Source organism: Mastomys coucha, unplaced genomic scaffold, assembly GCF_008632895.1.
Source record: "Mastomys coucha isolate ucsf_1 unplaced genomic scaffold, UCSF_Mcou_1 pScaffold8, whole genome shotgun sequence".
In the NCBI taxonomy this organism is placed as follows: Eukaryota; Metazoa; Chordata; class Mammalia; order Rodentia; family Muridae; genus Mastomys; species Mastomys coucha.
Genome location: NW_022196914.1, coordinates 75559563 through 75587172, shown reverse-complemented (window position 1 = coordinate 75587172; position 27610 = coordinate 75559563). Strand labels below are relative to the sequence as shown.

General features: G+C 41.9%; 2 protein-coding genes across 3 annotated transcripts in view; both read left to right on the top strand.

The window, feature by feature from the left end:
• The first annotated feature begins 3862 nt into the window (after window positions 1-3862).
• Window positions 3863-27610, top strand: part of Itga1 (integrin subunit alpha 1) — a 152988-nt gene continuing 129240 nt past the window's right edge. Inside the window, exon 1 of one of the 2 annotated variants that reach the window (XM_031360506.1) lies at window positions 3863-4500. In XM_031360506.1, coding sequence (XP_031216366.1) covers window positions 4440-4500 — 61 coding nt within the window. In that variant the 5' untranslated portion in view covers window positions 3863-4439. The remainder of the gene's footprint in view (window positions 4501-27610) is intronic. The other variant, XM_031360505.1, reaches the window with a different exon arrangement.
• On the top strand, window positions 15746-17877 carry Pelo (pelota mRNA surveillance and ribosome rescue factor). The gene is made up of 2 exons (XM_031360507.1): window positions 15746-17005; window positions 17277-17877. The coding sequence occupies exons 1-2, from the start codon at window positions 16280-16282 to the stop codon at window positions 17706-17708; spliced, it is 1158 nt and encodes a 385-aa protein (XP_031216367.1). The 5' UTR covers window positions 15746-16279; the 3' UTR covers window positions 17709-17877.

Genomic DNA, 27610 nt, shown 5'->3' with positions numbered 1-27610 from the left:
AGGAATGTAGCTCAGTGCTAGAGCACCGGCCTAGCAAAGGCAAGGCCCAGAGTTCCATCCCTAGCACTGCAACAAAATGGACAAAATTTGTAAGCTAGAGTTATTTGTTGGGGCTGGAGAGATGTCTCAGTGGTTAAGAGCACTGACTGCTCTTCCAGAGGTCCTGAGTTCAAATCCCTGCAACCACATAGTGGCTTACAACCATCTGCGATAAGATCTGATGCCCTCTTCTGGTGTGTCTAAAGACAGCTACAGTGTACTTAAATATAATAAATAAATAAATCTTAAAAAAAAAAAAAAAGGAGGGGGGCCTGGTGAGATGGCTCAGTGGGTAAGAGCACCGACTGCTCTTCCAAAGGTCCTGAGTTCAAATCCCAGCAACCACATGGTGGGTCACAACCACTGGTAATGAGATCTGACGTCCTCTTCTGGTGCATCTGAGGACACCTACAGTGTACTTATTTATAAAAGTCAATTCCCAACAACCAGATGAAAGCTCACAACTATCTGTACAGCTACAGTGTGTACTCATATACATAAAATAAATAAATAAATCTTTAAAAAAAGTTATTAGTCAGGTGGTGATGGTGCATCCTTTTAATCCCAGCACTTCAGAGACAGAGGCAGGTAGATCTCTGAGTGCATGACCTGCCTGGTCTACAGAGCAACTTCCAGGACAGCCAGGGCTATGCAAAGAAACCCTGACTCAAATATATATATACATATATATATATGTATATATATACAAATATATATATATAGTGAGTGTGTGTATGAAAACATGTATGTATATATGTGTATATTTGTATATATTAAACAAATAAAATTTTATGGACTCACTGTAGAAAGAGAAGCAGATCTAGACATTCTGTTTACTACTAAATCTTTAGAGTGGGCAAGGAGTGAGATGAATGTACATTTTGATGGTACCTTAAAAATGTGGGAGGTAATAGTACTGGAGGAATTGGTACAATTTTTTCCTTAGTGGTACAGCCATTGATAAGTTGTCACACCTTCAGTAAAAACTGCCCCACCCACATTCATGCAGCAACCATAATTAAACTCAGTATGTCACACATACAATATATGCATATGGGCAGGGGGCAAGCTGAGTTCAAGGTATTGGCAGAATTGGAGGGCATGAGAGAAAAATAGGGGGTAAAGGGTGACCAGAACTCATTATTTACAGGTACAGACTTTTCAGAAATTTATTTTAAAGAACAGAAAACATGAAGCTGAAAGAAGTATTTGAAGGCTCAGCATAACCTTTTCTTTAAATAAAAAATCACTACTTTTAATTTTTTTCTTATATTCTTTTTCAATGTGGAACAAACTTTAAAACTCTCTAGCAAATCTTGTAACACCTTCTAGGTGAGAGCACCTTCTGTACCCTGTGGTGTTAAGCTTTTTCTTTGCCAAGGAACCCTCCTACTCTCCAAATCTTCATGACACTTGCTATTTTAGTTTTCTTTTTTTTTTTTTTTAAATCCCTTTGACAGCTGGCCAATTTGAAAAGCAAACTGTGTCAGTGTTATAATGGTACCTTAATGTATACCCATTTTGTAAGCATATCTAATGGATAGTTCCATAATTTCTAGTAAATATGCCAAAGGTAATTTAATAATAGGAGTTGATGGAGAGTTACGGGTAAAAATCCCAACATTGTCCTCCTGATGGCTATCACAGAGTGAATGCTTCCTGTAGGGTCCATCACATGTAGGGACGGACTAAGTTTCCACTGTTGACCACTGTCAATTCTTCTACTGTGAGGAAGAAAAATATTTAGTAGCTCATGGATTTAATTCAATCCAACCATTGTGCTGAATGTTTGGAGGTTGTCTCATTTAGTCCTCACATGAGTCTTCAGGGAGAGGAGCTATGCTCATTATTAGAAAACCTAGGCTAGGGCTGGAGAGATGGCTCGGCGGTTAAGAGCATTGACTGCTTTTCTGGAGGTCCTGAAAACCTCCACAACCATCTGTAATGAGATCTGACACCCTTTTCTGTGTCTGAAGACAGCTACAGTGTACTTACATATAATAATAAATAAACCTTTAAAAAGAAAGAAAGAAAGAAAACCTAGACTATTCTTCCATGTCATACAGCTGTGGTGCTGTGGTTCCAGAGCCCGAATCCATGCAACCTAACTCCAGAACTTTAGTGATTTTACAAGACTAGGCCCAACACAAACTTCAGTGTAAAATACTTGTGTTTGGCGGAGGTGGCACACGCCTTTAATCCTAGCACTTGGGAGGCAGAGGCAGGCGGATTTCTGAGTTTGAGGCCAGCTTGGTCTACAAAGTGAGCTCCAGGACAGCCAGGGCTCCACAGAGAAACCCTGTCTCGAAAAACCAAAAACAAACAAACAAACTTGTGTTTCTTTTTAAGACTATGCACCAGTAGTACCAACTGTCTTAATTATATTTCTATTATTGTTATAAGACACCTGGACCAATGTGATTTACAGAAGAATGGGTTGACTGGGGTTTACAGTTCAGTGGGTTAGAGTTCTTGCCCATAATGGCCGGGCTCATGGTAGCAGGCAGGCAGGAATGATGTCAGAGCAGTAGCTGAGAGCTTTCAACTAACTACCCCAATCACAAGGCAGAGGGAGCTAAGTGGGAAAGGGCTTTTGAAACCTCAAAGGCCACCACCAGTGACATACACAGTGACACACTTCCTCCAACAAGAGCCACACCTCCTAAAAGTGCCACTTATTCAAACCTAACCACCACAGAAAGGGAAGTCCTTGCTAATGGACTAATGGTCATGGTAATTCGATTAAGTACTCTGGGACCTTGGAGTGTGTGTGTGTGTGTGTGTGTGTGTGTGTGTGTGTGTGTGTGTGTGTGTGTGTTTGAGATATAGTCTCACTCTGGGGCCCAAGCTGCCTCTTGAAACTGAAGCCCTGTTTCCTCAGGCTGTTCAGTGGTGGGATAACAGGCATATGCCACCACATGCTGCCACTAGCTCACCCTATTCTTGACCATCAGACTTCTTTACCATGTGTCCTTTCCCCTTGTTGCTTCTGTATTTCTCTGTTTGGCAGTTTACCTAGTGATGCCTGAGGCTTCTGCAGCCCTCCGCACTCCCAGACCCTATGCTCCCTGACTTGTAGTCTAGACAGTCTAGACAGTGGGTCCTCCTTTGGGTGGCACCCTTCTCCTACTTTGTCCTTCTCTGGACAGGGATGTTACAGTATTTGCCCACTTGGACTGATATCTACAAAGGGATCTAACCACAAATCCACTCATCCATTCCTTCCTCTTCTTTGAAAATCACAAAAGTGCTAAGCCACTTGAAAATGGCACGTCTTTATTGAAGCTAATAGGGATCATCGTGAGTGACCAGGCACGGGAAGTGGACCAACTCCTGCCCACCTCTCTTAGAAGTAACACGAACTGACTTAATAAGCACTCATACAAGAAGGAAAAAACAAAAAACAAAATACCCTGCAACAGTGCCCTGGCTTCTATTAGAGCCAGTCCTCAGTGTTCAAACAACCTAGTTTAGCTTAGACAAAATAGCGCACATTCCATTTCTAAGGAGACTGCCTTCCTCCCCCCACCCCCACGCTGTTTCCCTAACTCTTCCTTGCCCACCCGAGTCTAGTTTCTCCCTTTTTCCAGGCTGTCTTATGGTGACCCCCATCAAAACCCCTTATCCACAACTTCCTTTAATCAGCAGTCTTCTAAAAGAGGCAAGCTCTCTGCAACTTAAAGGAAAGCTCTCAGAGAAGCTTGCCGGTGGCAAGGTCGCCCTGGAGAAGGCTCCAAGGCCAAGTTCCTGAGTCCGCTGGCATAAAAGGGCTAACTTCCTTGCGGGTCTGATCCCTTTTGCGCAGCTGGAGAAAAGAAAGCAACCTCCCTTCAAGGAGTAAAAAGCCCGGGCACTTTCAAAGTGCCCTTTCTACCCAGATCCGGGAGAAGTCTTGGGGTGCGAAGGCGGGGCCACTAGACTGACGACAACCTCCTGAATGTCCAGCCCCGCCTTCCCACCACCTTTGGGATTTGGTTCCTGAAGCAAGATCGCCCTCTCAGTGAAAGGCAGATGTCCCTTTAAGGTTTGCTTTGCTGCTGCCCGTGGACTTTAGCCTAAACACGGTCCCGCGAAGTTGGCTTTATTTGTCCATGTCTCGGACAGAGCCTGGGTGGCTGCCAGTGAGATTTCAGAGACTGAGCGCGCAAAGGGGCGGGAGATGTGGCAATCCATCTGGGATGTGAGAAGCGTGGAGCGGGCTTAGCAGCATTTGACCAAAACACAGGAAATCACTCCTCCACAGCTCCTGGTCGCTGTAGCCTCTGGGGCCACTGCCGGACACCCGCGGAGACCGCACCGAGTGACCCAGAGCGCAAGTCGCGGGCGCCCGGGTTCTGCCGGTTCCTGCCAGCTCCTGCCCACGAACCAGCACGTCGCTGGTTTCAGAAGCCGCTCCAGCAATGGTCCCCAGGCGCCTGGCCAGCCTGGAGGTCACAGTAGCCTGCATCTGGCTTCTCACTGGTGAGCGACCCTACTTTCCTGAGCTTCTCTGGTGGGGCTTGGGTCTCGGGTGAGGGGTGACACATGTAGCAGAGGGGCCCTCAGGTAGACCGGTCAGTTCAAAGGACTGAAGGGAGCGTCCGCGTGAAGGAGGCAGTGCTGAGAACTTTACAAGTACAAGTGGCATTTCAAATTAAAGTTGTTTTTAAGTTGTGCGTTGCGTTTTAGGCATTTGAATCATTGCAAGAGAGAATAACAGGAGGGCGTCTGATTAGTGTGCAAAGTTCCTGCCCCGGAGTTGCTTAGAAGTAGACTTGATAGCATTTTCTTCCTGTTTAATATTTAAGACCCTTTCTACTAAAGAACAAGGGAAGACAGGCATGCGAGACAAAACTACTTCTTGTCCCAATATGACGTTTCTACGCTAGCTCCTAAGAGGCGGAACATTTTGAAATTGATTGTTTAGCACTCAAATATCATAGTGCTGTCTTTCAAATACAAATGCATTTTTTTAAGAAGGTGCAGTACCCTAGAAATGCAGTGTTGTATTCAACTGAGACAAATGTGGGGCATTTCGGATTTTCCTAACAGTAGTTAGGGTCACAGCCTTTACTGTAGTTACCAGTTGGGGAGGGAAAACTGAGCCGGTATCCAAGTGAAAGGGTAGAAGGCTTAAACACAGATTATCACTTCATTAGTCCTTCGATCAGTGGCTGTCTTTAACAGGACATGATATTCAACTGCCTGATGTTTTCATTGTTGGCATACTTAACTAGTTAATTTTACATTTGACTATTACATGGGGCCAGTTAACCCAGGAGTGGATGACTAAGCACTGAGAAATCTTACGTTCACTTAGGAATGGATTCACATCTTCTTTCATAGTGAAGTGGTGTGGGCAGTTAACAAGCTATGGGCTTTTCATACAAACATTTCCCATTCCTCAGGAAATGTCCACGAATCCAAACAACAGTGACTTCTGAACTGCATTATAGGCCAGGGAATGATTTTAACCTACCAGCTCTTGCATCCACCCTTGATGCAAGCTTGGCTTGGGATTCCCTTCCAACCCAAACTTTCAGAGATTGCATCTTGATGTTTTGCAAAAATCTGAATTGTTTACTAATTACTCAAGCTGTATTTCCTTTTCCCTCCCATTTTACCAAACATGCAGTCAGTGTGGAAATGAAGCTTCTGTATTCTCTAAACAGAGGGGTAGGGGTGAGAGAGTTACAGTGTCACTTAAACATTGGTATGACATGCCTTGCTGAATCCAAGATGAGAGTTGAAAGAGGCAGATCGGCAGGTATTTCTAAAGTATGCTCCATTTTTAATGTATAATATTTATGTATATAATATTTAATGTATAATATTATTGACCCAGGAGGACAGGTTCCTTACATTTAGTGTATTTATGTCCATTCCACAAGACACAAGATATTAAGGATCCTGGGTCTGACTTTTTCCTTATCAATTGCTTATACTTGCAAATCTCTTACTGATTCATAGACTCAGCTGTTAATCTGGAGTCTTACAGACAGATAAGAATTTACATATCCATTTACAAATGTTGCTATGGAGCCTAAATTGTCCTCTGACCCACCTACCAAATATGACATTGCTCTTGTACCTATTTGAAGTAGATCATCTGTAGTAGTTAGATCGTGATTGCCTCTCAGATAAAAATCCAAAGTTCTCAACAGATTGTCCAAATCCAGGACCCTGTATCCATTTCTTATTGCTACTGCAATAAGTCGTCATTGATTTATTGGCTTAAAACAAGCTATTTCCTGTTTTACAGTTCTATAGATTTTTAAGTCACACTGTGATAAAAATCATGCACCCCCTCCCGGGGAGTTTCCTTCCACTTCCTGAGGCCACTTTCAAAACCTGATGTGCAACTTTTCAGTCTTCCTCTCTGGCTTTGCTTCATGGTCACATCTTCTCCAGGTCTACCAGCCCTGGGTCCCTGCATTTATCTGGTACCTCTGTCTGAATTCCCATTGAATTCTTTCTGCTAAGTCTGCTTTCTCATCTAAGGTACTATACTGCTTTCATGGATTGGGGCAAGGGCGTCTTTGGTGCTTCCATACTGTTACCCTGCCTACCACAACCCTTAAACAGAACACCCACCCAGTATCATTTCCTTCCATTCCTCGGAATCCTCTTGTTCTTCTTGCCACTGTGGACATGATTTTGTTTGATGCCTCTACAAAAGAACCCCACCCTTCCTTCCCACTACCCCCTGCTTTCTGAACAAACTCTGTCCAGCTATCAATGCTGTGCATATATCATAACAAACCACCAGCATTCCAATAAACTTCCCAAGGATTTACAACTCCTTGTGTTAGTTTCTCCCAACATATATTAAATTATTTGACAAGGAAAAAGATTCCTCCCTAACTAACGTTCAAATGAAGTCTTTGTCATTGTTTTAGACAGGTCCACGTCCTGGTGTAATATGTGACACATACAGAGGATTCACCTGAAAGTAGTTTCGTAAACAGCCTGGAGGAGGCCTTAGGGGAGCCAATAACGGTAGAGCACTTGGTATAACGAACGGTAGATAGAAATCACATGAAGCGTCAGTTGGAGAAGAGGCCATCATGATTGCTCATAGACCTTGAGGGACCTGATTACCGGAAGAAGGCCATTGTATCTACCTATGGGGACACGTAGACTGCAGCTGGATCAGTACAGATGTTCATACAAGAAGGAACAGAGGGAATATGCACCTTCTCCTTATTCTCTGTTATATCATGCCCATTGCTCTCATTGGAAATATCCAATGGTTAGATTCAGCCTTCTACATAGATGATTATTATAAGTAGCACAAATTAATACTGGAAGTTACCGTATGATGGGCTCTGGGCCAAGAACTTTGTAATGTTTTATCTCAAATTTTAAAATGTGAAAGCTTATGCATCCTCCATAATTTGAAGAAGAAAAAAAATTTAAAAAAACAAAAAGTACAAAGATTTTTTTTTTCATTTGTCCCTAGTCTCACAGCTAGTAAATGACAAATTACTTTGATTAGCACCTCTGACCTCAAGTTTCCTGCTGTGAAACAAGCCTAATTTGTACATGCTCCTTTCCCTCTATCGCTCAACCTTGTAGGTAAAATGCAAGCACAAATGGTAAATGACATCAATAAGGATGCATATATAGTTAATAAAGCCAGCGTTATTTCCATGATTGTTAGATATACAGTGAAGTTAGATGATAGCATACTCTACTATCTCAATTAATAGCAGGGTCTACATATGGCCCCAGTTGAGCTGTATACTGTTCTTCTGTAGACTCTTGCCTGGAAGCATGAGTCATCTTTCAAGTCTTCTTTTCTACAGCCAGTATTTCCTATACAAAGTGGACTCCAGTGAAGAGATGGCTGGGCATGGGAGACAGTCATTGATCCAGTCGAATAAATGAACTCCAGTGGCAGCCATGTATTAGGAGTTCTGATGGGGGGTGTTGCCTTATTCATTATGATGTCTGTAAATACAGTGGTGAATCCATTGGGATTCATTTATTTGCTTAGTTAGAAAGCAACAAGAGTAACACGCACCCCCCCCCACACACACACATACACACACACACACACACTGTTTTGTTTTATGTGGTCTTAAAGCTTAATACTGATGGTTAATAACCCTGTCTCGAAAAAAAAAAAAAAAAAAAGTAAAACTTCTCTATTGTACCTAAGGGCTACATTTTCAAGAGGTGATTAGATTCTGTAGGCTCTAATGTGGTGGTTTAATCTACTGATGGATATAAAATTTGAACAGATTATTGAGAGGTGGTGGAATTTGCTGTGTGGATAGAAAATACCTAGAGTGGTGTCCTTGGGAATTGTATCTTGCCTACCACCTCTGATTTGTGTCCCCACCATGGTATGAGTTGCTGTTCTACCATGACCTGCTACTGGCCGTGAACTGATACTTCTGTAACTCTGAGCCAAAATAAACAATTCGTTCTTTAAGTTGTCTCTGTTAGATGTTTCATCACAGGATGCAGAAAGGCAAATAATGCAGTAGTCAGCTAGCTGGTGCTAATCAATGTCTGAGCTCTGGAGTCACGTCTGATTGCTGATGACTTCTTGACCTGTGTAGAGAAGGGTGCTCCTCTGCCTTTCTTCCTCTACCAGCAACCCCTAAAACTTCCCACCGAGATTCCTAACTGACTGAATCTCCATATGTCCCTTAAAATATTTTAATAGAATAAATAAGTTGTTGATGCATTTTCTGAGAGTTAGGATCCAAACACTATTCTCTACAACTGTTCTTCTGATACAGGAGACACAAAATAGTGTGTTTATGTTCATGTTAAACAACTTGGATGAAAGCTGTTGTGCAATCGTTGCCATAGCACTAAAGTCAGAATAGATTGCCTATTCAGGGATCTCTGTGACTAGAGAGTTGTATCCATTCTCAAACTGCAGTAGAGCAGAGTGTCAAGAGATGCAAATGAGATGAATATATTCCTTTCCTCAAGATTTCTGAACTCCCTTCAGACTGCTCTACTGTGTCAATCCTTCTGAAGTTGCCTCTGGGCCTTGATGTAAGCAGTGACTCCCGGCACTATAGATCCTTAACTCCCACACAAATGTGACGCCCAAGTGAGCCAATGAGTTGGACTAGCTGTCCTTCCCCAGACACCAGAGTGTCCCTAGCATCCTTGTTTCTATAAAACAGCACACCATATGAGACAATGACGAAATATGTAGCTGTCTGCCTTCCAGCATGCTGGGTTCTCTGTGAGGATTGTGTATTTCTTCAATTATCGCTAGTACTTAAGAACAATTGACACTTTTTTTTTGGAATAAACTATGAAATAATGCACTATAGACAAACTTATAAACTACTTAAAAAAGATTAGCCTGTCCTTTAAATATATTCTCGCCTATATTTTTATCTGATTGAATAGATGATTCCACTGTTAGGTCTCAAAATTGGGGACAGATGGCTAAATGAGGTGTCTAACATATCAAAGTGGACCTTGCCCCTAGGTTCCCAGCATGCCTCAGTTCTCTACCTGTCACAGGATATGGCTAGCATACCTCACACCCTACCCTAAACCCTGGAGCTGGGCTGCCCTTCTCCCACCTACCTTCCCCTATATAATCTAGCCATTTGGCTCCCTGGTTCTTTTCCCTCCTGGCCTCTTGTTCTCCTGATCTCCTGGCTCTCCCCTGGCTTCTCCAGCTCTCCTCACATGGCCTGACTCAGGGTCATGTTCACTATGGACTCTTCCTAGATTTCTGTGTGTCTGGCCATGCTCTTCCTTATATCTACAATAAACTTTCTCCTCCACCATACCTAGGAGCAGTCAGGTCCTTCCTTTTTTTTATTCATATTTTCATTCACCCACCAGTTGAAAACTGCATCCTTTTATGTAGCATTAGACAATATGAGCTCTGTAGTTTACTGGGTTATTAGCAGCATCCTATTAGGAAAATATTAAAGTGGGAAAAAAACACATCTGAATATTCTAGTCAACAACAGAGAGTTATCTTTGTACGTTTGCAAACTGTATCTTATTAGACATGACTCATGCCTTTTATTCTATCACTTTGAAGGCAGAGGCAGGCTGACTTCTACAAATTTGAGGCCAGGCTGGTCTATATAGTATGTTAGTTCCAAGCCAGATAGGGCTACATAGTGAGACCCTCTCTCAAAGGAAACAAAATGTCCAAAACCAAAAAGAAAAAGCAAAGAAAAATTAAAATTGAGCTCTGTATCTTAGAATTTCAAAGAGGCTGATATAGTAGCCCTTCTTTGGAGACACAGATATGGCCTCTGACCCTCTTCTCAGCTGTTTTCTAAGCCAAGACTGTATCTGACTGAAAGAAAAATTATCTCTCTGCCATCACCAGCCTCAGCATTTCCCTCAGTCAGAGCTTCCTGGTAACAGCTTTGTTTGAGAAGAAGCAGAGAAAGGTGAAGTGATGTAAAAACTAACCTGTGAGGAGTCTGTGGGGTGTGTATGGTGTGTGTGTGTGTGTGTGTGTGTGTGTGTCTGCAGTGGTGGCAGACTGAATTTTCTGGCAGGTCCTAAGTGTTAGCGCTTAGTGTGTGTATGACAGGCCTATTTGTAATCTGATCTTTTCCATGACTTAAAAGGAAACTTTAAAAAGTTAGTTACGTTTGTTTAATTTTTCTGTCAGTTACATTTTAAGAGAAATAGAAATGTGCACACTGTCTGCTTTCTCCTAGTGCCTTCTATTGCTGTGATATCTGGATTAATAGAAAAGTCATGACAATTTAAATACCAGGAATAAAACCATACATACCTGTGAACATTTTGGGAGATCTGCTGAAATAAATGCCAATTTTTAATTTTTAATAGAGCATCTGAATTGTGTTAGGTTAAATGACTGAGGTGGTCCTTATATTTTGCTATAAAATACATTATGTTTGTACAAGATCTCATGTAGTCCAGATTAATCTCAAATTTACTACATAGCTGAGGATGAGTGAACTCCCAACTCTCTTGTCTTTACCAAGTACTCACATTGCCTAAACGCAAATTAAATGTGCTCTGACCAACTAGACTTTTAGCTCCTTAAGTATTTGTTAAACATTTTATTATAGTACTTTTTGACAAAATCTCCCTATATACATAGATAAATACAGACAGACACACACTTACATGTGTATGGCACTTGCACACACTAACACACATGGGGCAGTGGTGGGCTGGGGGTTGGTGGGGGATAGACTGTTGACTTTGCCACATTAGCATTTGCAGTCAAAAGGAAATTCAGAGAATGAGTACAAGAAGTTTCTTGGAAAAAGTTTTTCCCTGTTTTGCTTTTCCCCCTTTCACCTATAATTAGCTAAATAGCCCTCCCCTTTATACACTTCACTCTGCTTGTAGAGGTCGCCCAGGACCCTTTGTACAGCCTAAGATTGGCATATGTTCTTTTTAAAAATAGTGTCTGTCCCCAGATGTTCATAATAAGAGTGCTCACTGCTTAGATGTGCTGTAATGATCACATTTCGAATCACGTACAATAAATGTCACTGACATTTATTATTTAAAAAGATTCTAACACTTCCTGTTAGGAATATGTGTTTAAAATCCTTATTTTCCTGTCTGTGTCTAGATATCTTTAAAACTGAATAGGTTTATAGAGGTTTACCTTAAGTGCAATCTTGCATATGTTTTTGGCAACGGTATAAAATGCACCCTAATTTCTTGTGTTTAAGATTTCCATGATAGTCAACTGTAACACTATAAATTAAAGGAGCATTACTGATCAGCCTTCAGATGTGCCACACTAGTGCATATCACTTGTGCTGGGGAATACAGAAAGCAGTGTGAGTCCTTCAGGGGCTTGTGGGATGAAAGACACACTAGACACACAGAGAGGTAATGTTGGGATATACTCCCAGGGAGGATTTAAGAAAAGATGACAAACTCAGATTGTGGTCATAGTAAAGTAAGTCTTGCCAGAAAGTAAAACAGAACCACAAGCATCCCCCTTCCCCCCCGCCACACCAAATCTAGATGAACAAGAACAAGATGGAGTGCTAAGTACCAAGTATTCAAACATGACATTCATATTTCAAAAACCCGTTATCCTTGTTGCTGTCACACAAACATGAGCCATTTCATTCCCTAGTGTACCTCAGAAGAAATACACTACAGTAAATAAATGCACACAAGCTGCTTTCTTCCAGGGAACTCTCCCAAGCCAGTTATTTCCAATAGGATCCTGTTCAAATTAATGTGTGCACTTAGTTTGTGGGATTCTGATTTCTGGCTTCAAGCCTGGCCTTCTTAAGAGATTTCCCAGAGTGGCTTGTTTACAGGACTGTGCAGATCTACCATGGAGCATGCTCCTGTTACAACTTCATAAAGACTGTCCATGTGAGAAGAGAAGGAACAATCTATTTGTAACATAGAGAGAGAGAAAAAAAATCAGGAATGTGTAGAGCCTAAGACTGACAGACTCCAGCTAAGAAAGACCACTCAAGACTACCAATTTTGGTTTGTTGTTTTTTTTTTTTTTTTAATTTTGTAACTTTTTAACATCTATTTGTTTCGCATGTGTATGACTTGGGGCTCACATGTGCCACAGAGTGGGTACAGAGGTTAGAGGATAACTCACTCTACTCATTTCTCCCCTTCTACCTTGGGAATGTGCTCAGGTTGGGTATTGGGGTCCTTGATACCTACTTAACTTTTTCTTGTGGGTCTAATTTATGCCATTTTTTTTGATTGCACAAGTATTCAACCCCAAAGCACTAGAGTGAGTTTTAGAAAGAGTCAGATTTAAATGTGTGAAAAATTGAAAACAAATACCATAGGTGTTAGTTTTCTTTACATTGACACGGCATAGTTTTTACAACTGTAATCTATGCAATTGACTTTAATTCCCTCATCTGTCAAGTACAGGAAAATGGGTTTCAAATGGAGTGTGCCAAAAGTCACAGTGAAAACACATGGTGGGCAAGAACCTCAGTTCTCTAGACTTCTGGCCCAATTCTCCACTCGCAGTGTCCCCAAGACAACAGACTAAAGCTGTTTGCAGGCAACAGCACTGACGTTTTTTCTTCTTTTGGAAAGATTAATATAAGTATGATAGGCAAATGAAATACCATTAGAAGTATTCTTGGGAAGGTTTCTATCTCCAAAAACCAACAAGTTAAAGGACAATCTCAGGCAATAGAACTAAATCATGATCTTTTTTATTATTAGTTTTTTAGTTCATTCTTAGTTTTTATATTTAGCTATTTGAGAAAAGAATAAAAATACAACCGTGTAAGACTATAGTTTTTAATGTTCATCATTAAATGAAATGAACTATAGTATGATAACAAAGTCCGAGTGATAGGAAACTTCTGTAAGGTTAATATGGCTGTCACTTTACCCTGACTAGCTTAGAATTACATATGACACTATAGGCAAAGGTCCTTGCAGGGACTGTGGGAAAATACAAGGAACCAAACATCCAGCATTCAAAAAGACCAGATAACACATTCAAATTGGCCTGAGGTATGAGACTTCTCTCAGCTGGTCCTTCCAGACAGACACAAGAGGCAAAGTGAACTATGAAGTCCTGATAACAGGATGAGCTGAGTGAGGTACCATATAAAAATTCCTAGGGTGTATTCAGAACAAAAGTTATTCTGGTGAAATAAAACATGCCCTAAAATGAGAGTGCAGCATTTGAAAACAGAGTGCTTCGACTTGAATGCAAGGACTTGGGAGTTAAATTAGGAACTACAATCCCAAATAACTTAATAGAGTCATTTATTGATTTAGAAATAAATATACCACAGGTAACATAAGGAGAAGGTGGGTATCAGCTCATCTAATCATGCAACACTAAGCCCAAGTTACAAAAAAAAAAAAGAAAAGAAAGAAAGAAAGAAAAAAAACCTCCTAGCTGGAAAGGTGTTTCAGACAAAACTAAGTCTTAGAAATATTGTAGTATGTTCAATCACTGAGGACAAGGTCATTTTAAACAGTAACCTAGGGCAGGGAATGTAGGAGGAGCAATGTTTACAAAGCCCCAAGTTTGAGCCTCTTAAAAGCCTTGGGGTGAAGTGGTACCTGCCTCTAATCCCAACCTTCAGGGGATGAAGGCCAGAGGGTCAGAAGTTCAAGATCATCCTTTCCTATATATCCAGTTAGAGGCCATCTGGGGCTACATAGGACCCCATATTCAAAGCCAACAAACAGGAAATCAGTTCAAAGATGTTTACCTTACAACCTAAAAAAAGTCATGAAATATGAAATGAATCATTATTATGAGTTTTCCACCTAACAAATGTAGAAATAAGTGCACTCAATTCTTTAAAAGTAAAATCTTTTCCAAATGAATAATGATTACCTAGGTTTGGTAGAAACAAAACTATGTGCTAAAGAATGTAATGACTTTAAGGTGTAACCAGTGTTGGGGAGGAGTCAGTGCATTCCAAACCTTCGAGGTGTGTTGAGAAGTTGATTCTGGCGAACTGGCAAAGTTGTCAGTCAAAGGAAGCTGCTGGGGATAACAGCACATGTATTGGCAGAGGTGGTTATGTGTATAGGACGGACTGTTCTGTTCTTGGTGGTAGTGGCTGTGGTTAATCAGGCCAGGGTCTGAATGCCTGTTACATGATTTTGAACACATTTGTTAACTTCCTCCTAACTTCATTTTATTTATTCTTTACAACGTAGGTAGCATTTTCCTTAAAAGAGTGAGAAAGTGCTTTGAGAATTTTTCAAAAGTTGATAGCACTTCAGTGAAAGGCTTTCATTCATCAGGAGCCTATGAAGCTACTTTCTTGCTTTAGTGAGGGAGACCTGTGTCTGGTTTGGTGAAAGGCTTTGGAGGCGCAATGCTATGTGAGTTAGGGTCTCTGTGATAGGAAGACGGTGAATTAGATGGGGCGGGGAGGAGAGCAGGGGGAGAGGATACAAAGCAAGTAAAGCAAATAAAGGTGGAAACTTATACTGGAGTCTTGGAATTCCACCCCCCCCCCATACACACCAACCTCCAAGAAAGATGGCTGACATGATTAATCCTCTCTTTAACCTCCTCTCATCAATTAAGGCTAGAGAGCTCTGCTTTAAGATCCATACATAAAATGCAATGAGAGTATGTGTTCAGGACTTCTCTGCTCCCCAACTGTACTGTCTTCAGAAGGAGGCCTCTCCCTATTTCCATCTCCACTGTACCAAAGGGGATGGGGGAAATGGAATGGATTTTCTGTTTGTTTGTTTGTTTGTTTTCTTTTTCTTTTTTCCCTTTACAACCAATTCTGTGGCTCTGTTTTTGGGGTGGTCATATGAGATCCGCTTATCTTTACTTCCCATATCCTCAGCTCTTGGTCAGTCAGTGGCAGGGAAGATGGAGCGCTAATCTATTGCAGTCCAGCTCCCACACTAAGCTTAGTCTCAGAGACTACTGCGCTGAGTTGGCCAACTTTGGATTCTGGGATTCCCAGGACATCAATCAGGTCAAGCTACATAGAGGTCCACCAAGGGTACATTCCACGCATAGTTTCTGCTCTCTCTGGACTCTGGCCTTTAACATCTGGGTTAACTGGATCGTGCAAACAGGGTAACGGGCGCAGAAAACAGCTGGATCTGTGGCTGAGCCCAGGCTGAACATGAGTAGTTCTTAGAAACTGCTTCTGGATAAATCTGAGCCAACAAGCGCGTCCGTCTGCGTGCGGGTAGGAAAAGAGCAAGCAAGGCCAGGCAGTTTGGACTTCCTTGGAAGACAAATCTGCACTTTTGAGGGCGTTTTCATTTTTACATAAGTTTTTAAGCTGGCTTCACACCAAGGTGCCGAATGACAAACTCAGCTTAAATGCCTATGTTCGCACTCACGTACTCGGCTTGTCCTCGCACACAGGCATGTTGCGGGGTTAGCAGCTCTTAATAGCGCTTACCGCCTCGCTCTGACTTTAACCTAAGGTGAGCCTTTCTTTTTACTGCGCCTGCGTGAGCGCGCACACGACAAGCCCCGCCTCTCCGGTAAGGACGACTACAGACTTGCGCCAGGAGGCGGGCTGCGCCTGCGCGGTCGCCGCGTCAGCTGTTTGCGCGGGGCCGGCGACTGGAAGTCCTGAGTTGTCTGTGCTGAGCGTGAGGTCTGCCGCGCCGCGTGGGCCAGCGCGCGGAGTCTCAGAAAAAGCGTGGGGGAAAAGTGCTGTCCCGAGCTGCAAGAATCAGAGGTAGTGTTACCTTTCTGGCCTGAACCCGCCGCCCCTTCCCTGCCCCGCCCCCACTCCGGGGATTTCTTACCCCCAACCCCCAACCCCGAGCGCCTCCTATTCCGAAGGGAGCCCTTGCCGAGGTCATGAAGCTTGTGAGGAAGGATATCGAGAAGGACAATGCGGGCCAGGTCACCCTCGTCCCCGAGGAGCCCGAAGACATGTGGCACACCTACAATCTAGTGCAGGTGGGCGACAGCCTGCGCGCTTCCACCATCCGCAAGGTCCAGACCGAGTCCTCCACGGGCAGCGTGGGGAGCAACCGCGTTCGCACCACCCTCACTCTTTGCGTGGAGGCCATCGACTTCGACTCCCAGGCTTGCCAGCTGCGGGTTAAGGGGACCAATATCCAAGAGAATGAGTATGTCAAGATGGGGGCTTACCACACCATCGAACTGGAGCCCAACCGCCAGTTCACCCTGGCCAAGAAACAGTGGGACAGCGTGGTTCTGGAACGCATCGAGCAGGCGTGTGACCCGGCTTGGAGTGCTGATGTGGCAGCTGTGGTCATGCAGGAGGGCCTCGCCCACGTGTGCTTAGTCACACCCAGCATGACCCTTACCCGTGCCAAGGTGGAGGTGAACATCCCCAGGAAACGGAAAGGCAACTGCTCCCAACACGACCGGGCCCTGGAGCGGTTCTATGAACAGGTGGTCCAGGCCATCCAGCGCCACATAAACTTTGATGTTGTAAAGTGCGTTCTGGTGGCCAGCCCTGGATTTGTACGAGAGCAGTTCTGCGATTACATGTTTCAGCAAGCCGTGAAGACGGACAACAAGGTGCTCCTGGAAAACCGCTCCAAATTCCTTCAGGTAAAAGCCTTTCATCCAGAGAGTTAAGAGTGGGCAGAGGGATTGCAACGAACGGTTCAGGTTCTGATGTTTTAGAATGGGGGAGGAGCAGGTGGCTTGGCTGGGACTGTAAAATGAGATTGTAAAGAGAACTGAGCACTTTCATCAAGTAACCTTTTGCCTAAGTCCTTAAACAGATTAGGCCTTATATCTTACGCTTGTCTTATGTCATCGTGGGCTGACTAATGGATACTTTCAGAGATTCTTTTGTCTTTTATGATTGTGATTCTAGGTGCACGCCTCCTCTGGACACAAGTACTCCCTGAAAGAGGCCCTATGCGACCCTACTGTAGCGAGTCGCCTTTCAGACACGAAAGCAGCTGGGGAAGTAAAAGCCCTGGATGACTTCTACAAAATGTTACAGCACGAACCTGACCGAGCTTTCTATGGACTCAAGCAGGTGGAGAGGGCCAATGAAGCCTTGGCGATCGACACGTTGCTCATCAGCGATGAGCTCTTCCGGCATCAGGATGTGGCCACCCGGAGCCGATACGTCAGGCTGGTGGACAGTGTGAAAGAGAACGCCGGCACCGTAAGGATATTTTCTAGTCTCCATGTGTCCGGGGAACAGCTGGGCCAGCTGACAGGAGTAGCTGCCATACTCCGCTTCCCAGTGCCAGAACTTTCTGACCAAGAGGATGATTCAAGTTCTGACGAGGATTAAGATTGACAGTTTATAGTTTCTTCTCTGGTTTTCTCGGCATCCTCGACAGGTGCTAGAGCGGCACTTGTTGATCCTGCTGGGGTTTCTTGTGTGTTGGGTTCACATTGTTTTATGGTGTGGTTGGCAGGACATGTATTCAAATTAAATAAACCACAACGATGTCCAAGCATTATTATGTTTTTTTCTAGTTTGAGTTACTGTTTTCTAAATATCTGGAAACAGCAATTCATCTATCTAAGAAAGAAAGCCTGTTTGGGGGTTTGATTATGAAACTCCACATACTTAACTTTTTCTTGGTTTCTCTCGTAAAACACTTTAATCTCTCATGGTGTTTATTTCCATTCTATATGGTGTTTCTGCATTTCATTTCATGATCCATTTTCTCATCTCTTTCTAGGTTTTTCTCTCCCCCAAGATTTTAACTACATCCACCACTTGAAGCGGTAGCCAAACAGTAAATAAAGCCAGTCTAAATGTTATTTTCTTTCAGAGATTTGTTAAACATCATTTTAAAGATAGGCTTGTTGCTCTTTGTTGTTCTAATCTACTTTCTGTAGAGAAATTATTTTCAGACAGTAGAGGTTTGATCTACTAGGAATTCTCAGCAGAGTCTCAGGCCTTTAGAGATGAGGTGAAAGTGTGTGGTATGCCTGCAGTGTGGCTGATGCATGGCAAAGCTGGATGGTTCTTGACATGGCAACGGTGCAGTATCCTTGGTTTGCTGTGTTTCATTTACCGTGGCTTGTCAGTGTTACACGTGCACAGGGTGCCTGTGGCGTTAGTCTGTGCTCACACGTTCTTACTGGACTCTACTATGTTTGAAGAAAGCATGTTCAGGGAGTTGAGTAATTCACAAGGTTGTAGTCTAGTGGTGTAGTGTATGTAGTAGATGAGGAATTTCTACAAATTACCGTTTAGAATATTTTTAACTACATAATTTGGATGTGCATTTCTTAGAGAGAGGGAACCTTGGAAATCCAGAATTGCAGCTTGATCTTTTACAAGCCTCAGTTTAGCATGTGATTAGGAATTCTGTCTGAAGTCTGGATCACAGATGCCTTTATCATGTAAACTTCAGTTTTTGTTAGTCTGCTGGCTTTCTTGTGGTATATAAACACATCTAGAGTTATTTTTTGATAAGCTTCTTGTTTAGATTTTTCCTACGATGCTGGGAACTGATACATTTATGATGTATCTGTATCTACCTCCTAAAAATAACGCTGTGCTTTCATTTTAATGTTTAGCTTTAAAGCAATAGTAAAAGGTTTTTTTCTTAAGTAACTTAATAGGAATACAGAGAGGAAGCCATTCTAGTTCTTAAATGCGGGACCTGGTTGGTGATGAATCCTAATCTCAGGATACACATTGCTGCTGTAGTGTCTTTAGCACTAAAATGAAGTCTAATAACTGTTGGCCACATTTTAGAGCAAAGGTTCACTGTCATAGCTTCTCATTAGTAACTCTGAGTGGCTAAGCTGCAGCCCAGACTAACCAAACAACCTTTCTGCCCTGGAAGTGCTGGGCGAGATAGCCTGAGCCTTCTATTCTGGGCACTGGGGTGGCAGAGACAGGTGGATCTCTGTGAGTTCATGGAGAGCTGGGCCTTTGTAGTAAGATCCAGTCTTAAAGATAAATAAATGACTGCAGCAGGTTACAGTAGATGGTAGGACGGAGAACTGCATTCAGAGCTGCTGTCTGCATCTCAGACGGGCTGGAGGGGACAGCAGCCCCTAGGAAGCTGTATTAGCACTTTGAATCCAATGCATTGCTCTCAAAGTGAGAAGCTGCTTGTTCCAGGGTCTTCAGGTGATTGCTGTGTGGAGTAAAAAATCCAGTAGAAATGTAGGCGATAGGCTTTCCAAACAGGGTTAGGACATCGGGCTGGGTGTCAACATTTAAGATCAGCTGACTAGACTAATGTAGCTATGTCACCTCTAAGTAAATACAAGTTTTTATGTATATCAAGTATGTGGAAAATCTTTTTATTTTAAAGTCATCTTATATTGCAATCCAGAGAATAATTCATACTATATTGTAGGGACAAATATAAAAGTAATGATTAAAAAAAAAAATCAATTTAACACTCTAGTCATTACTGTTGGTCAGAGTGAATCTTACGTGTTAGAAACTCAGTGAGTTCACCTGCTGTTCTTAGGAAGAAGAGCAGCATCTTAACCTTGGATTTGAGATGTGGGCTAGCTGGGGAGCAGGTGGGCTCAGCTCAGACGTGTCACAGGAAGAGTTTGGATTTACCATACTAGGAAGCAAGCAGATGGATGGAGAGCAACTGTTTTATAAATAATCACTGTTCAGCCACATCTGCGATGGACAGGAAGAGACAAGAGTGTAAACAGGAAGAATGGTTAAAAGGGTGCCTTGGAAGCAACTGAGAGGAATAGCAGCAGTAACGAGGCGATAGATGCACCCTCTAGTCCGTGTCAAAGGACGCCATTAGTAAATGTTAGGAGGGGTCGACTTGGCTTGGCTGTGCATTTTTCAGAGTTACAGAAGTAGCATCTGGAGACAAATGTCAGGGCTTTTTGAAGCGTTAGGATAAAGCACCAATTAAAGCAGGAAGTCAGAGACCCTGACTTGGAAGCAGAAACAGTTTGCATGAGCTTGAAGTGTCTGGGACAACTGGAGTGCTCTCCTCTTCTGCTGAGGCTGGGGCCTCTCAGTGAGGTGGTCCCACATCAGCCTCAGAAAGCCATAACTTAAAAGAAAAATGCACTGGGTTGTTCCGATGTAATTTACTAAAAGTTGGTTTCATTATTCTTCATTGCAAGCAAGCGCTAAGAAGCTGTAACTTATAGGTTGAGACCCTCTTGGTTTGCAGATGACCCTTTTCACAGGGGTGGCATACGAGATAGCCTGTATATCAGATAGTTCCATTACAATTTATAGCAGCAAAATTGTAGTGTGAAATAGCAACAAAAATAACTTTATGATTGGGGGGGTAGGTCACCACAACACGAGGAACTGTATGAAAGGGTTGCACATTAAGAAGGCTGAGAACCACTGCTGTAAGCTATAATGTAGACCAGCAGGTTATTTGCTGTCCAGGCCCTCATGCTGCCTAACATGACAGGCATCTAGATTTCTCTCACAATCTTCACCTCTTTGGGGAAATTTTTTTGCCAAGTTTTATTTTTATCGCAAGAGTAGAAAATATTTGTTTTGACATTTTATTTGAGTAGACCTACAGTTTTGTTTACGTATTTGTCACTAAATGAGTTCTCCAACAATGAAAAGCACCTAAAGTGAAGAGCTAAAAAGAATCACTGATACAGGGTAACACATTCCTGCCTATAACCTAGCACTCAGGAGATTAAAGCAAGAGGATGATGAGTTCTAGGCTAGCCTAGGCAACATAGCAAGAGCTTGTCTCAAAAATAAACTATATTTCAGATTAGGTTTAAAAAATCCTCAATAAAAAATTTACTTGGTATCGATTCCCTTCTTTAGTCCTTGTTCTATGGTTCGGTTTATATGCTCTGAAACAGATTCCCAAACTGCTTCCTGAATATGTTTTTATACATGTGGAAATTAGGATATAAATCAAATATTTACTAATTTTTTTAAACAAATTTTGTTGTGTTATAATATCTTGTTGTATTATAATATTTAAACATGAAAGCAAACTTACTGATGAATGAGTATATTGTTTAACTTTACACAGGGGATTAAATCTTTACTGAAGAGTTGATACCGCAAAGTTGATCAGTATGCTTGTTACATACTCATTGCTGAGGCTGCCACTTGTCGTGAATGCATTGTAGAAATGACAGAGGGAGGTTTAGGAACATTACAGAAGTTCTTGGAAATTCTGGCCCTATAATCTGTCAAAATTCATTTTACTTAAAACCAAATATGCCACCTCGCCATGCCAGCTTGAGTGAGCCCTACCTGAGATTACTTCTCCAAGATTCAATACTTGTACATTAAGAATTGCTGTTTTCTGCTCTTAGAGAAACAGTGAGTTATGAAACAAAATATAACCATAATGTCATGCCTAGGCATGAAAATATCGTTATCATATCTTTGTGTTAAAATATTTAGCTTAACATTCTGTGAGTTGTCTACTTGTTCTTTCATTATCCACTGCCTATGTTCAAACCCTGTGTTTAGGATGCTAAGAATACTACCTGTTTTCTATACTATCAGAGAACTAGAGGCCTTGGTATATATTTGGATTTGGGTGATATACTTGGTTTTAGAACGGCTAGTACTGAGGCAAAGGCAACATCTAGCAGATACAACAGAAACTTGAGCCAGAGGTGCTATGCCTGGCTGTGAACAAATTGGTATTGTGGCCTCTATTCCAGAAAGGAAGTAACTCAGTCTTTAAATGGCATTCCCTGTGATGAAGGTTTTTAAATGCATTAGTTCTTCTAAGACCCTATAAAAGAAGATTTTATCATTGTCATATGAGAAAAATTAAATTACAAGAAGATAACTAAATTGGCCTAAGTCTTCAGCTAGTCAATGTAGTAAAATGCTCTGCATAGAAAGTTTGCAAGAATGTCAATTCTATTTTCCAGTTGTCTCTTTGGTATTGGTCATGTCTGTGCCTAGAATAAAACTAAGTTAATACCTATACGACATACTGAACTTAAGGTTAATCATTTTATGTTTTTATTTTCCACTATTTAGTCAACTGGAAAGTCAGTGGCTTTATCCTATGATATTTCTGCTTATACCATACCTGAGCATTAGAAAGCCAGAAAGCTATTCTGTAGGGAAGCAATCCCTTCCACTCTAACAGTAAGTTATGAATTTCATCCTTGACTTTAGCAAGCTGTTTCAGTTGTTAAGTCTACTCTCTCTACATACCTGTGTGTACATGGAGGTACACATGTGGGCATCTGCGCCTATGATGGCCAGAAGACAACCTGTCCTGCAGATTCTCAGGCATCATCACCCTCTCCCCTTTTTTTCTAAATATTAGAAAAGATCTCTTTTGACCTGGAACTTGCCAAAGAGACAAGGCTTGGCCAGCCAAGAAATCCCAGGAATTTATCTGTTGCCACCTCCCCAGTTCTTAGATACATGGTGTCACCACATTAGGCTTTGATGACTTGAAATCTCTGGGTAATCTCAGTTTCTCTTCCTGTCAAAGCAACCACTCCTCATACTGAGCTATCTCTCCAGCCCCTAAACCTATCATCATAAAATGTCATTACTTCAACATACAACTATTTTCTAAGCATTTTTGTAGCTACATTTGTGACATAGGAATAAGCAAATTGAATACCAGAGAACAAAATCCAGAGATGGTCAGGCTTACAGGGAAGTAAGAATAGCTGTTGGAAGTGACCACTATAGCCTGGGGGAATCCTGAGACAAGAGCAAAAGAGAAATGCACAGGGTCAATGCATAGTCTTTCTCTGGGGCCTGCAGGTACTACTATGAAATAGCAGTTAGTGTTCACAATGAGGAAAAGACTGAGATACATTAACATATTCTATCAAAGAAGTCAAGGAAATATTACATCTTTCAAGATGGTTTGTCTACAAAATGATGATGTTGATGGTAGTGGTGGTGATGGGATTGATGATGATGATGATGATGATGATGATGATGATGATTGGAGTGCCAGAGAGTCTCCTTGTTAGGCGAGTACTCTTTTGCTAAGCTACATACCTCACCCCAATTCCTCTATCTAAAATTATTAAATAATATTGGTAAATCCTTAACTACTTGTCTCGTTTAGGATGACAGTCTCAGATAACTAGTGTGTGGTTTGTTGTTGTTGTTTTCAATAAGTCTCATTAAGAAAACTCAAATGCGTATTAGAACCTGGACCTCCATTAAGGGAAGCAGTTGCCTTTGAATTCTAGTTGTGAAATGTGTTCAGAGGTGGGAGGTCCTTCTGAGTTCAAGTCTTGGTTGCAGACGTTTTATGTCTGGAATTTTTCATCAGGGCTCTGTGTAAACACTGACCAGAACTTTGGGCCTGACACCGTTGTGAAAGATTGCTCCTGTGGATATAAAACATTTTAATCTTGTGTTTCGGCTCATTTGTTCTTGTCACCATAATTTATAGCTTATTTTTCCTCTACAAGTTTGTGTAGGAGTGTTTTTGACTGAGGTCAAGGAGAGAAAGCTTAGCATCTATGTCAGTAGAAGGTGCTTAGCCTTTTAGCATCACAGCAGGTTAAGTTGGAAAGGAACTCTATAGAGCAGGTGTAATCTGAAGGCCACCAGGCTCAAAGTCACACAAGCAGGAGGTTTTCAGAGCCTCTACAATCCTGTTTGATTTATCCCATTCCAACTTCAAACATGTTTTTCTGTTCCCAGCTCATACGGGGGGGTTTATTGGATGGGGTAAGGAGACAGGGACATGATTCAGGACTTTAGTGTGCCTTTAACCCTCCTGGACAGCTACTCTTCTTCTTAGGGGAGGATAATTTCTCCCTGAGCATCATCACTGATGCTCAAAAGCAGGTCTTCCAACTCCACACCATGCCTGCCTATCTCCTAAGCCATTTAGCAAGTGCCAGCTGTGTGTCGGCACGCTGTTAGCTCCCAAGGCTCTAAAGGGAAGGGAGACCTCAGTCTCTTCCACAGCATGATGGGAATACATCAGTCAGGAGACCCAGAGAGAGGGGCTTCTAACCCAGCCTGGCTTCCTGAAGACAGACCTGAAACTACAAAGGTCCCACAACCATCCCACAGTGCTCTCTAGAGATGAGGTGAAAGAGGCTTGGGGTTGGGGTGTGGGGTGGCGACTCTCCTTTTAAAGCCTGTGACCTTTCTTTGGTGATTTGTTTAAGTTGTGGTTCATTTAGTCTTTAGTTTCTCTGGATATTAGATTTTTACAGTGTGACTAACAAACTGACAAGAGGAGACATGGAAAAACAAGCGTCACATCAAGTTCCACCCTCAAAGACTCAGGAAATGGTTCAAGTCAGGTAAGAAGTGAGCACTAGCTAGCGATCATTGCTGAGAGGACTTATGCGGGAACCTTTTTGGGCAAGCATGATCTTCTTATACATCCTCACCCTTTATGACTCACAGAAAAACCCTAACCTAGAAGAATGAGTTTGGCTTTCTCCTCTGTAGCACAGCAAAGAAGAGATGAATCTTCTGCTAAGTCTTAAGATACAGAGAACCTCTGTGCTCTTTAAGAGGACAAAAAATTCCCAGCACCCACATTGGGCAGCTTACAATTACCTGGATCTCGAGCTTCAAGAGACCCGACTTTCTCTGCTACTGTCAGGGGATAATTACATGTAAATGTCCACACACACACACACACACACATACACACCTTTAAAAGACTGGCAGAGTGGCAGCTGTGATGACCTCCTGTTGGTTGGTGGTTCTTCCCTAGAGCTGAACAGGATTTCAGGGTCCAAATGTCACAGAACAGGGAGAAGGTCATACACTAGCCAGGTCTATGGTGACAAGGGCTACAGGAAGATTTGGATTGTAGGCCGTCAGAAAGAACTGAATGAGACCTTTGCCACTGGTTTAATAGTAGAGCAGCCTGTGAATAAGGTGGCCTATTGGATTGCAACCTGCGAAAGAGGGGGTTGTGCCCTGTGCCACCCCAAGAATGTATAGAAAATGGTGGGAATATTTGGCTACTGTGGCCTCAGTTCAAGCAGCACCATCACTAGTGTAGGCTATACCTAGTCCTATGACACTTTGTGAACATCAACGTGGATGTGCTGGTGTGGGGCTCTATGACTGGTATCCATCATTATGAATAAAGGATGCTGCCACCAAGGAGGGGACAGGTAGGCATGCAGAATAATGGCCCTTGGTTTCATAGTCTTGTAGGCTCCCTGACTATGCTTGGAGCAGTGAGAGTAACTACTGGTTATTTTTATAAGCTATATAAAATAAAATTTTACTGACTTAGGCTTAAAAAACAATCTGTTTTGTACTATATTTCAAAAGCTGCCAAACTTTGGGTTTGGCTGGCTGCAAAGGAGCAGCCTGTTAGGAGAGAATTCCAGGGTTGGGGGGGTCACTGACTTGGAATGTTTTGCCAAACACTCCCATATTTCCAAAGTTGTTGAGGGGCATTTGAACTTGAGTATGATGGGGAAAGTTGTTTAAACCAGTTGTCAACTGGCACACAAGAATCTTGAGGTTTGCAGCTATTTTTTTCTTTTTTGGAATAGTTTGCCACATTCCAATGACTTGCCAAGCTGCAGGGTGCTGTCACTGCGCGTCTTTTTCTTTCTTCCCTGTCATCTCTGCATGCTCTCCCAGAGAAGCAGGCAACAGGGGAAACACACGGCTTTGTTTTGATGGCAGGGTTCTTTGCAGTGATTTCTCAGAGTGGACAGTACCAGGTACCTACAGAGTTTTCCAACCATTCTGATGTTTAAGCCTTATCCCCAAATGAAGCAGAATATTTGGAAAAAGGAGCCCAGGCACCTACACATTTTAAAAGCTCTGCAGTTGCTTCTTATCTTTGTCAAAGTTGAACCTAGGAGGTGTCATTCCCAAAGCAGTTGGCTTTAATGGGTTCTGAGTGGCCACAGTGTGAATTAACTTTCTGGTTAGGAAGGAAAAGAGGACATAAACATTGCAGAAAAGGCTGTCAAGCAGTTGGCAAAAGAAATGTATTTTAATATCCCTCATAAGAAATACATACTGCTTCTTTGTATATTTGAATTTGCTATAATATCTCCACAAGAGTAATACTGGTAAGTTGGTAAATAATGATTTTTTAATGTATACGTGAGTTACAGTAGGGAGTTTACAAAACTAGACAAACAAGTTTTTATTCTCCAAAAGAGAGAACTTATACTGTTTTGAAGATGCAAGAATTTCATTGCATAGAACAAGAATATAATACTCTTCTGTTGCATAGAATGGATAGCAGTCTTATTGGGAACAGGAAGATGTCAGAACTGTTTGGAACCATGTGAAAAGATGGTTATTGGCACCAGTCCAGCTTTCGAATATTTCTCTACTATGTTGGTGTGGTGAGAACATTGGCTGTGGGCTCTAGAATGTTGGACAAGTCACGTTGCCTTCACAATCCTCAAGTTCAGTGTCATGAGCTTTAGTTTATAAAGGGGAGTAGCAATAAAACTTTCCTTCAGATTTGCAAAGAATTTATAAAAATATTTACAAAAAAAAGTAACTGGGAATTGATAATAACTCAATTAACTGAGTTTTGTTACTTCTATTGTTTTCTCTTTTTAAAATCACATATATAGTCAAGATAACACAAAAAGTGCCTCATGTTTCTTCTGCCAGAAATTCTTTTTTTTTATTTTATTTTTTAACTTTTATTGCATTATGATGAAAAAAGTTACATGATTTCAATTTATCTGAATTTGTTAACATTTAAAAACATATTTTAAGTAAATAGAATTGCATCACGTTCTTGTTTCACTTTTGTACCCCTACTCCTCCCAGAGAACCCCCTTCAATACCAACAATACCTTTTTTTGCCATATTCTTTAAAATTTATAACAATAAAAATGAGTATTATAAAAGTTGTTTGATATAGAACAACAATCAATTTAACAGTCTTATGTAGATGCTTGTCTACAGCAATACTGAAAATATATACGTTTTTCTCAATATAAATTTTTTATTAGATATTTTCTTTATTTACATGTCATACGATATCTCCTTTCCCAGTTTCCCCTCCAAAAAAACCCAAAAAACCAAAAACCAAAAAACAAGAATATGAACAAACACCTGTTCCCTCTCCCTCCCCCCTGCTTGCCACCCTACCCTCTACTGCTTACTGGCCCTGGCATTCCCCTACACTGGGGCACAGAACCTTCACAGGGCCAAGGTCCTCTCCTTCCATTGATGGCCAAGTCAGTCATCCTCTACTATACATATGCTGCTGGGGCAATTAGACCCACCATGTGTACTCTTTGGTTGGTGGTTTAGTCCCTGGGAGCTCTGAGGGTACTAGT

Bases quoted from the DNA above. Each gene is read 5' to 3' on its own strand.
- Pelo (XM_031360507.1), top strand. From the start codon at position 16,280: ATGAAGCTTGTGAGGAAGGATATCGAGAAGGACAATGCGGGCCAGGTC. The intron at 17,006-17,276 runs GTAAAAGCCTTT...TTGTGATTCTAG, and splicing joins ACCGCTCCAAATTCCTTCAG to GTGCACGCCTCCTCTGGACA.